The sequence below is a fragment of the Lineus longissimus genome, chromosome 17 (assembly GCF_910592395.1).
Source record: "Lineus longissimus chromosome 17, tnLinLong1.2, whole genome shotgun sequence".
In the NCBI taxonomy this organism is placed as follows: Eukaryota; Metazoa; Nemertea; class Pilidiophora; order Heteronemertea; family Lineidae; genus Lineus; species Lineus longissimus.
The window spans coordinates 4,100,175-4,111,389 of record NC_088324.1 but is presented as its reverse complement, the minus strand read 5'-3'; the positions used below and the strand labels follow the sequence as shown (position 1 = coordinate 4,111,389).

At 42.0% G+C, this 11,215-nt stretch overlaps 1 protein-coding gene across 1 annotated transcript in view; it reads left to right on the top strand.

Annotated features, from left to right (window-relative positions):
• The first annotated feature begins 557 nt into the window (after positions 1–557).
• The window catches only part of LOC135500969 (uncharacterized), a 31,881-nt gene continuing 21,223 nt past the window's right edge, over positions 558–11,215 (top strand). Inside the window, exons 1-6 of the mRNA XM_064792688.1 lie at positions 558–672; positions 5,447–5,521; positions 6,025–6,372; positions 7,230–7,565; positions 8,404–8,688; positions 10,270–10,551. Of these exons, the coding sequence (XP_064648758.1) occupies positions 5,476–5,521; positions 6,025–6,372; positions 7,230–7,565; positions 8,404–8,688; positions 10,270–10,551 (1,297 nt within the window). The 5' untranslated portion in view covers positions 558–672; positions 5,447–5,475. The remainder of the gene's footprint in view (positions 673–5,446; positions 5,522–6,024; positions 6,373–7,229; positions 7,566–8,403; positions 8,689–10,269; positions 10,552–11,215) is intronic.

Sequence of the window (11,215 nt, the reverse complement as noted above, 5' to 3'; positions counted from 1 at the left end):
GGGTGAAACAACTGAGTAATTAGGGATTAAACATGAAAATCCAATGGTCCAGCAGTGTGACACAGTGCACCACATGACTGCGAATGGTGTGACGTCGTGCATGACATCGACATCAATAATGCCTGACACAGGGTATGACGTGATGTCTCGAACCTAGCGGAACAAGAGGAAAAAATTGTCCCAAAAAACTTCTTCAGTTTTGCCACTAGCGGGCATTCCTTATTACATGAATTACTGGTCGGATTTCCATGAAATTTTCATGGCCAGGCACTCCCAGCAAGGACTCGTCAAGGTCACTGTAAGATGTCAAAAGGGGACACCTCTGCATAGAAATCTAGCATAATGGGGACGCATCAACAAACAGGGACATTCATACCAGTTACCAGTTACACACTTTCCGTGTGTTATTTTCAAACTTAACTAAGAAAGTAGGATTTTATGTCTACTTACTACATCAAATAACTTTGCAGCATGGACGCCACCAAAGAACCTGAGAGAGATGAAGAAAGTTTTGGTCGCCTTGTCAACCACGGAAGAAAAAAGGAGCAGAATGCAAGAATGAAAGTGAAGGTGGATGGAAGTGGAACTCCACGCCTAATGTTATGTGCCATCAGAAACATCCCACCAGGGGAGGAAATATTGTATGATTACGGGCTAAAGGAGCTTCCTTGGGTATGTTTCACCTTTCCTCTTTCAATTTTGTTTTCCATTTACAGGGATTTCATTTGCTTTTTCAGGAGCCACTCTATACTTCGAAAAGTTTTAGCCAAATTGAAGATTTTCAGGCTAATTTTCCCCATCACACAAACAAGTTCTAATGCAATGTAATAGATACTCTAGTACCATAGGAAAAAATTAGCCAAATTTCCTGAAGGTTTACCCAACTTGGCATAACTTAAGTTTTGGCTACAATGGCTATAAATAGAAGTAAAGAGCTCCTGAGAGTCACTGACCCATGGTGAAAGTGTTACACTAACACCCAACAGTTCGCTAAAATCTGTATCCCAAGTGAAGTCAGTCTCCTTTGCATGTTTTGTGCCGAAGATTTAAAAAGATGGGGAATAAAAACATTTTCTCCAGCTCAGAAAGCATTCGAGGCATGCAGATCATTGACACAGTGAATCGGGGCAGGCTGCACAACACTTTCTTAAGAATGGTTTCGGAAACATATCAGGTGCCTCCCCAGTATATGTGATACTCCAGTGCTGTCTTAATCCTCAACCCCCTCACCAGCATTCCAAAGCGACAAAGCCGCAAATCACCTGTCACGTGACATGACTCACTTGGGATACCTCAGAACTTGACCTCACCCACTTACCATTTTGCCACTTCAATGGTTTTTTTTGGTTATGTTTATTTTCAAATCTGTCAGAAATCAGGGCTTTATATACTTTTTGTCATGGTGGAGTACATTGGTATTGGTCAAATGTCGTGAATGCATGGAGGTTGGGAAGGGTGCTGCACACCTAAGATACTTAGGATTAAAATTTTCCCACTTGGTGTAGATAAGTTGTAATGAGAAGCATGCATTGGAAGCAAAAAAACAAAATATTTTCCATAATTAATGCACAAGAACAATGGATTTGCACAAACTGTATAAAAACAAGGAAAACATGCACAGACTCCTAAATATTTTAGACCCGTGTGTAGACAGGTTCTTTTCTAATCATTTTCCTAAGAATTAGAAATTTCTTTTCATTTCTTCATGGTTTATTATGAAAAAAAACATTGAAAGATAGGCATGTTTCTTCCAATCTGTTATAGGCAAGATCCCTTGAGAGAGTGCCATTGCCCTCAACAAAAAAAAGGATAAGTGGCATTAGGTAACCATGCTGACCACAAGATTGACTCATCCTCCATGACCCCAGTCACCCTGGAAAAGCATTGTTATTGAAAGGGCCTATCAATCCTGTTGTTAACCACAGCCCAGTGTCAATAACTAATATGACCTTTACTTTTGTTGGCTGGGGACAACATGGACAATGGAGAGTCACTGAAGGAATCTTGCCACCAACAGGTTGAAAGCAAAATGCCAATCTTCCAATGATTTTTAAGCAACAATTAACCATGAAGAAGTTAATAGAATTTTCTGGTTCCAAGGACAATGATTAGAAACAAACCTGTGTGTGTCTTTGTGTTTTGTGTCAAACGGGGACAGAAACCCACCTGGCCCTGTCAGTCTGGGGACTTCGTGCCAAATGGGGACGTCCCCAATTGGCAAATGGCAGTTTTATGCCCGCTGTCCACGGCGTATTTTTCTAACTTAGAAAAAATACATCGTGGACAGCGGGGTAATCCGTGTAGATTTATTAGTAGAAATATTTTTGCTTATGGGACGTGGACAGCAGGTTTATAAATTTCTATTGAACAATTAACTCTCTAGAGCTCAATTCAAAAGATTGAATAATTGAATGGAACTGTCGATGGGTCGTTGTCATAGCCAATTACATAGTATCAGTCCTATTATTGCGTATGAAGGTAGAAATGGTAATGGTTAGAAGATATAGGGCCTAGCTTACTGCTGTACTTCACATGCAAACATGGTTTTGAAACAGGAAGAGGTGGAGGTCCTCATAGAGGAATACCCCTTTTCCGATCGTCTTAAAATCCACTTCCTGGTCCATAATGCCCCAGGTCGTCGTCGTTTTTTCTTCTTTTTCTTTATGTCAGCTGCCAATACGACAGCTGTGATGGCCATCGCACGTCGTAGTCTCGACTGGACGGGTGCCATGTTCGAAAAGAACGTAGATTTCTACACCATGGACACCGGGGCGTTTAATTTTCTAACTTAGATATTTATTAATAGATATTTATTAATAGAAAATACGTTGTGGACATCGGGCATTAGCATCCTTTAATAATGACTTTGATTGAACTTCATAAAAGTACGTCACCATTTGGCCTAATACGTTCAGTCCCCAATTGTCATGATTGTATGGTATGAATTCAACACACACAAGGTGAAGGTCCACATTTGTCTGGATAGTGCGGACTTCCAAATGGGGACGTCCCCAATTGCCACAATATACACGTATGTCTACACATGGGTCTAAAGTATTAAGGATTCTGTGCATGTTTTCCTTGTTTTTATGCACCTTGTGCAAATCCACTGTTCTTGTGCACTAATTAAAGAAGATAATTTTGTTTTTTGCTTCCAATACATGCTTCTCATAATAACTTATCTGCAGCAAGTGGGAAAATGGCCTGATTTTAATCCTAAGTATCTTTAAAATGATTTGGTAATCAAGTTGCTTTTATGTGTGCAGCACCTTTTCGTGATCCTAACTTTTGTAAAAAAAATGGACGTTCAGAAATTTCTCACGGTCGTAACTTTTACGGAAGCACCGTTGATTTACTCAGCATGTGTGAGCACTGTGTTCTTCTGAATTCTAAATCAATTTGTCAATCATGCTGTATTTTCCATGTTTTTTTAAGGAAAAGAATGCTATCGGTATGTTTTTAAGAAGTGTCCACCTTTTTGTTTTACAATACCGTAAATATAACTTGTTCATGTTGCTGGGTGTGAGCCAAGTCAGAAAAGAAAAAGGGACCTCTCACTGTGTTTTTGCCTACTTTGTATACATTGTACTTTGTAGTCTGTCTCATAGCATTTAACCTTTTTTAGCTCACCTCTTAGCAGAGGTGAGCTTATCCCATACCGTGGCGTCCGTCGTCCGTCGTCGTCGTCGTCGTCGTCGTCCGTCGTCCGTTAGCAGGGCACGTTTCGTAACTGTTAGAGCTATTGAGTTGAAACTTGGTACACATGTACCCTTATGTAATGACACCTGGGAGACCAAGTTTCGGTCCGATTCGTTTCATGGTTTGGCCACCAGGGGGCCAAACGTTAAAAGTGAAAATATGCAATATCTCCCTTAATAGTAGTCGGGAAATTTTGAAAAAAATATGGTAGGTACTTCTAGCAAAGGTGCATCACATATCCTCCGGGTTTTTGATTTGACCTCCTTTTCAAGGTCACAGAGGTCAAATGGTGTAAATTAGCTGTTAGGATGTAACGATGGCACGTTTCTAAACTGCAATGACTATTGATACCAAATTTGGTACACATTTACCCCTTAGTCAGGTGATCTCAGGGACCAAAGTTTGGTCCAATATGATTCACCACTTGACCACCAGGGGGCAAAATCCAAAAACCTTAAAAATGTGATTATTCCTTAACTTCTTGCCCGATTGCCACCAATTTGATATCATGGGTACATCTAACCACCATACAGTATATGTCACACAGGTTTTTAATTTGACCTTCTTGTCAAGGTCACAGAGGTCAAATGGCGTAAATTCGCCGTCAGGCCGTAACTATGGCATGTTTCTTAACTGCAATGACTATTGATCACAAATTAAGTACACATGTACCCCTTGGTCAGGTGATCTCAGGTACCGAAGTTTGGTGCGATCTGATTTGCCATTTGGCCTCCAGGGAGGGGGCCAAATCCTAAATTCTTCAAAATGCCATTATTCCTAGTAATGACTTGCCCGATTGGCACCAATTTTATATCATAGGTACATCTAATTCTAACATCCATTCAATGTGTCATCCGGGTCTTCTTTGATTTGACCTACTTTTCAAGGTCACAGAGGTCGAATGTACTGTAAATTGGCCATTTTGGGGAAATTGTAATTGCTTGGACCTACATCAAACCTTACACTACATGACACAAGACCATGCTCTTTATCCATCTTTCCTCCACATGAGGTGAGCACAATGGCCCTGGCCATTTCATTTACACAAATGCCAGTGGCTAGTATCAGCATAGTAAAAAATGAAATAGTGGTCAAAATGCAGCATCCTGTAAACTCTTTGGTGGTTAGAACCATTGTGCAATTTTTGTATACTTTGCAAGTGAACAAATTATCTTTATGGTATTTTCTTGTTTTTGTTGAACAATCCAGTTTGAAAACAGTTCAGAGGTTTGCTACTCCAGGTTTTGGTCTTGCAGGTTGAAAATTTGTTTTCACTGTTTTTTCCTTTAAACTTAAAGTGTGTACCATCCAGGCCAATGGGGACCAACTCAAATCCCCGTAGTACACAGATTCCAAACAGGGACCGTTTGCTGATTGTCATAAGCTCTGGCAATAGACGGCTCTTGAGATTCCCTCATTTCTTGGATGTCCTTCCTCATCATTTGTTAAATGATATCCTATGAGTTAGTTTACAATGTCGCCATTTGACTGCATAATGCCATTAGAAGTCATCCCCTGTAATACAGCACTTAGGTGAATCTGCTACAAGTTTCTTCGATGGTTTTCCAGCGAAGTGTGTCTGGGTCTTTGGCTCACCTGTGGTCCAAGGTCCAAAGTCGAGGGTTTAATTTCTATTCTTAGACTAAAATACCTCAAACTACCAATGTTGACTCATTTCAAAGATGAACCTGGCGGCCGGCTCACCGATGAAAAATACAATGCACTGAGTCAGATGGTTTCTTTTCAGAATGGAAGCCTGCACATCCAAACAAGTACATGGCGCGTGTTGTTGAAGCAAGAAAAGATGACACTGATAATGCATGTATGTTTTTTTCATATGAGCATATTTTTTTCACTGACTGCTTTGCATTTCCAGAAGGATATCATAGTTCAAAAACTTCGAGGGAAATGTGCTCAAGGTGTATTCTCCCCATAACGTTTACAATGAAATGGCACACCGTATTCCGTTCTGAAAGTGTCCGAAAGGGACACTAGATTGGTGACCCAAGCTCTGCAGTAATATTTTTAAAATTCTTATTGATTTCAACTAGTGAAGGACTGTGAAAAATGATCATTGCAACACTATACAAAAACACTGACAAATGCGCTGTTGCGAACATCAGCAATAATACGATGGGACAGAAATATGTGGGACAAAGTGGCCTCGGTAAACATGGAATGCATAAAAGCAAGATGAGAGCACCAGCATCAGCTGCCTGGTGCCATGCTGGCAGTATAATGAGAGTATAATGTATTAGCCAGGCAATTGCTGTGCCATTTGTGTGTGCTATTGAATTCAAATTCAAAATCTTTCCTAACTTACAGCAAACTCTCGCATTATGGATCAGAGGACTCGCCATACTACCCACTGCAAGATTGACAACTACCTGGAATACGTGAAAAAATCAAAAAGGGGTCAATTACGAGCAATGTGGGAGTCAGCAATCCAGAACTATAGATCGGCCACTACTCTCCTTAGACCAAAGACAGATGAACAGTGGATCACTTCCGAGCGACATGCTGATTTGGCGGACATCTACAATTCTGATGACTATTTTTTCCAAGCTGTCATGAATATCTTTCGTGAAGAACTCGTGGATGTAGATTGGCAAGGAAAAGTTTTTCTTATGCTGATGGATGAATTGCTTCAAGATCTTGATAGATTTGTGACAGGTAATGTTTTGTTCTCACCTTTGTTTTATGATATTGCTAACTATTTTGATTGGAATTAATCACGATTGCAGGGATATGGCAAAAATGCGCAACTAATTCTTTAAACAGGCTACTCAAGAATCGGTCAAGAATCGGTTGGGGCACAACATGACAGCAATCTTTCTGATCTTTTGTTGTGCCCCCGACCACTCCCAATGTAAATTTTATTATGTAATGTATCGATGTATTTTGAGTGGTCGCAAAAAATAAATTCAAATTCAAATACATCAATATTTCTACAGGAGATTCTGTAGTGGACCAGAATGTTGGCTCGTAAGGATCCATAGGCTCTATCCCTGAGCGGTGTGATAGATATGGTAGTCCTATCTAAGTCCCGGACACAATACCCTGCCTTATGTCAGGGTAAGCTGTATAGTTGATTGTGCGGCTATGGTTCCAGGGGGATTTGGTGACTGTTACAGTGGCCCAGGCCAAATTAAAGTAATGCATTTAACCATTTCCATTTCTTAGACACAGTAGCCTATTTACCGGTAAGAATTAGGTAATGTTGGATGCTATGCCCCCTTTAATTTCATCTGAATTATATCATTTATTATTGCCATGTGTGATGATGTGATGAAGTTGCATTCCTAATTTGGTGAAGAAGACTTAAGAAGATTAAGAGGAAGGAATGCTTTGGTAAGCCATTGCATCAGATGTGGCCCTGAGAAAAAATTGTCATTTATTTTGCATTTGTTACAGCTTCGCAAAGCTTGAATGGGCCTGACGCACCGGGTGGTTCACCAACAGCAGACCATTCGGACTTGTCAGACACCATACAGACTGATGACCTTTCTACTGTCTTTTTTCTTCAGCAGATGCGGCCACATTTGCAGCCAATCCATTGGTAACATCAAGTGAGTCTGTTGATGACAAGCCGGCATTTGCAGAAATACCTGTATCTCCTGAGTCGCATTCCTTAAGCTCAGCCGCTGGACCATCAGAACAGTCAAACACCACACCGCCTGATGACATTTCTACTCGCCATGTAGCCCCAAGAGCTGGCAGTTCGCAAACTGCACCAGACGATTCATGTGAGTCAGTGATGGATACTTGTGATGATGAAGCACTGGACCATTCATCTGCTGAGGATCACATTCCAGATAAGGACAATTGCTATGGCCCGCGGGTATGGTCCCTGCTCCCAAACATGGGTAATTTGATAATATTGGTCAGGAAATTGCACGAGGCCTAACAGAGACGAAAGGATTTGGGCCCTGGCGATCTAGGTTCCGATTCTGCTACAAAATAGATCTGAATCACTTAAAAATGGCCGCATTTTGCTATCTGGGTTTCTGGAATCTGAAGGAGTAGACATGAGGGTAAAGAACCCCCAACCCCCTCCCAAAGTTTCACTTTTGATCTACGCCCCCACCCCTGCTTGATTTTGGCGAGCCCGTGTCTCATACCAGAGTTTTGAGTATTTTCAGATGATTTGTAATACCAGTAAAGAAACTCATTAAAACCAGCTTGCTTCATCAATCCCTAAGTAGAACTGTGTCTGGAAGCGACTTTTACACTAAAGAAGCTATGGAAAATAGGCAGAAACGTGATTCTTAGTCAATATTCCCTCAATATAGGTGGAGTGTTGTTGCAATGATAGACAATCTTCATGATTTTTGTCCAATACAGTAAGTCCCCATTTGTCCGACATGCAAGGTGAGGGTCCCCATTTGGCCGGATAGTACAAATTTCCAAATGGAGGGCCGTCCCCGTTCAACACCACATACATGAATGTGTGTTTCTGTATACAGAGCCACAATGGCGGGGATTTGGTGGCCGTACTATCGCAAATCGCAACAAAAGTATGATTTTGGTTGCATAAAATGGACTGCATAGTGATTTTATAACATCGTATGCACTTGAGAGAAGAAGGAAGCCACCACTCAAAGTGGATCTCTAGTATCTATTTGAGGACATTTTATAATTTTGTGCACATAATGCACAAATTGGCCTAAAGGAATCTTATAAGAGCTGTCTTTTCTTCAGCAGATGCGGCCACATTTGCAGCCAATCCATTGGTAACATCAAGTGAGTCTGTTGATGACAAGCCGGCAGTTGCAGAAATACCTGTATCTCCTGAGTCGCATTCCTTAAGCTCAGCCGCTGGACCATCAGAACAGTCAAACACCACACCGCCTGATGACATTTCTACTCGCCATGTAGCCCCAAGAGCTGGCAGTTCGCAAACTGCACCAGACGGTTCATGTGAGTCAGTGATGGATACTTCCGATGATGAAGCACTGGACCATTCATCTACTGAGGAGCACATTCCAGGTAAAGACAATTACTTAGGTCCCCCGGGCATGGTCCCCGCTCCCAAACATGGGTAATTTGACAATAATTGTCAGGAAATGGGTTGTGACCTAGCAAACACTAACTCACCATTCTCTTCTACGGCAGTATAGTGCAGAGTCAGTTGTTCAGTAGCGCGTCTGTGCAACAAAGTGTCTATATACAGAGCCACGATGGCGGGGGATTCGGTGGCCGTACTATCGCAAATCCTGAGAAAGTATGATTTTGGTTGCAGAAAATGGACTACAAAGTGATTAGTTAAGAGCCAATTTTTGAGAAGTTCAGACAGTGAGGATTGTTGACCCCCCAGTTTTGGCTGAGGCTTCTTTTGTGAGAAGGGTATGGTACCCTAACTTAAAATCCCAAAGCGTTTCGTGATTGACCTCTCCTAACCAAAACTACAGCACCCCCTATTTTGGGTCCCTTTGGCCAAAAGACAAAATTGCAAGTTTACACCCCTCTAAACAAAATCTTTGAGGGTGTCCCAGTGAATTGTTTCCTGATATTGAGACTACAGTGGGGGTAGAATAGAATAGTGGAGTTATTTCACTGGGACACCCTCAAAGATTTCCAATGGGGGGCGCTCAAAATGGTCCGGGCTATAATCTGCCATAGTAAGACCTACCATTATTTCCAATCTTTGAGGGTATCCCAGTAATTATATTGGAGATATTGTTCATATGGAAGGGCCCTGAGAGGTTTATGGTGTTATTTCACTGGGACACCCTCAAAGATTTTAGAAACGGGGGTCCAAAAAGGGCTGCGGACAGAAAAATGGCTATTTCAGGACCCCATTTCTCAAATCTTTGAGGGTCAGTTTTGGTTAGTAGTTTTGGTTAGAGAGGTCAATCGCGAAACGCTTTGGGATTTGAAGTTGGGGTACCATACCCTTCTCACAAAAGAAGCCTCAGCCAAAACTGAGGGGTCAACAATCCAATGTGTCTGATATTGTCTGAACTTCTCAAAAATTGGCTCTTAACCCTTTCGAGACTAATTTATCCGGCGCTAACCCACCCTGGTGGCCTGATTTATCCAAGCAAATTCAGAATTACCTGCTAAAAACTGCTCAGAACCATCGAAAACTGCAGCTAAATAAGTGATATCGCATATGAATCGAAAGGGTATTCCCCCTAGAATGACGTCATTGCGCTGGCTTTGACTCTAAACGATCCTGGTGTTCAGGGGAGTCCGGCGGGAAATTTGAATCGGGTAGGCCTAACTCGACGATCGTCGAGTTCCGGCCACCAGGGAAGTTACGCGAACGATCGTTGAGTTTAGTCTCGAAAGGGTTAACATTGTATGCACTTGAGTGAAGAAGGAAGGCACCACTCAAAGTCATCTCTAGTATCTATTAGAGGACATTTAGTAATTTTGTGTACATGATGCACACATTGGCCTAAAGGTATACCATTGGCAGGTTAGTTTACATTTCGTGGGGGTCCCCAATCATTTTACATTCTTACAAGGGAGTAACCCTGTTGACAACATTTTCTATGGTTTAGTAAGCCATTGCATATGAGCTGTCTTGGCTAAACTCGAACTGTATTTTTTTTTCTTCAGCAGAGGTGGCTGCCTGTGGTGCCAGTCCTCCGGTTACATCAAGTGAGTCTGTTGATGATAAGCCAGCAGTTGCAGAAATACCTGTATCTCCTGAGTCGCCTTCCTCAAGCTCAGCCGCTGGATCAGAACAGTCAAACACCACACCGCCTGATGACATTTCTACTCGCCATGTAGCCCCAAGAGCTGGCAGTTCGAAAACTGCACCAGGCAGTTCATGTGTTTCAAGGATGGATATATCCGGTGATGAAGCACTGGACCATTCATCTGATGAGGACTACATTCCAGGTAAAGACAATTATTTACTATGGTCCCCACTCCCCAATGTGGGTAATTTGACAGTAATGGTCAGGAAATTGTAAATGCGATAAAAAGGAGTTTTTGGCCCTGGCGATCATGGTTCACATTCTGCAACTGCAGACATAAGGGTCACACTGTGCGTGAGCTATTGCTGATACGATTCCTATGTATCGTATGTGTATTACGATACATCTGTCCGCACTCAACAGTGCATGAGTGCGGATTGGCCACTGGCACTGCAGTAACTCACGCAGTGTGTGACCGTTATGATCTGAATCTCTTCAAAATAGCAGCATTTTGCTATGTGGCAGCAGTTTTCTTCCACGATTTCAGAGACCTACCCATGAATTGCTTTTTGATTCTTACCATTTGCAAGATCATGATGTTTTACCCCCATCCAAAGATTCAGTGTGACGAGCCTCAGGCCATGGCGCCTTCAGCGTATTTAATTAAGTGCTTCCTTTACCATCACGCAGCATCATCCGTCGTGAAACACTTAGTGGCAAAGTAGGTCAGTGGGGCCGGCGCCACTCCCTGGATCATTTCTTCGACCACTTTCTTAAGTTTACTAGGCCAAGGTCATCTGGTTGCACTGCTATTCTATTCGACAATCATGAACATTTGTTCCATGTTGTCATGATTACTACTAGGT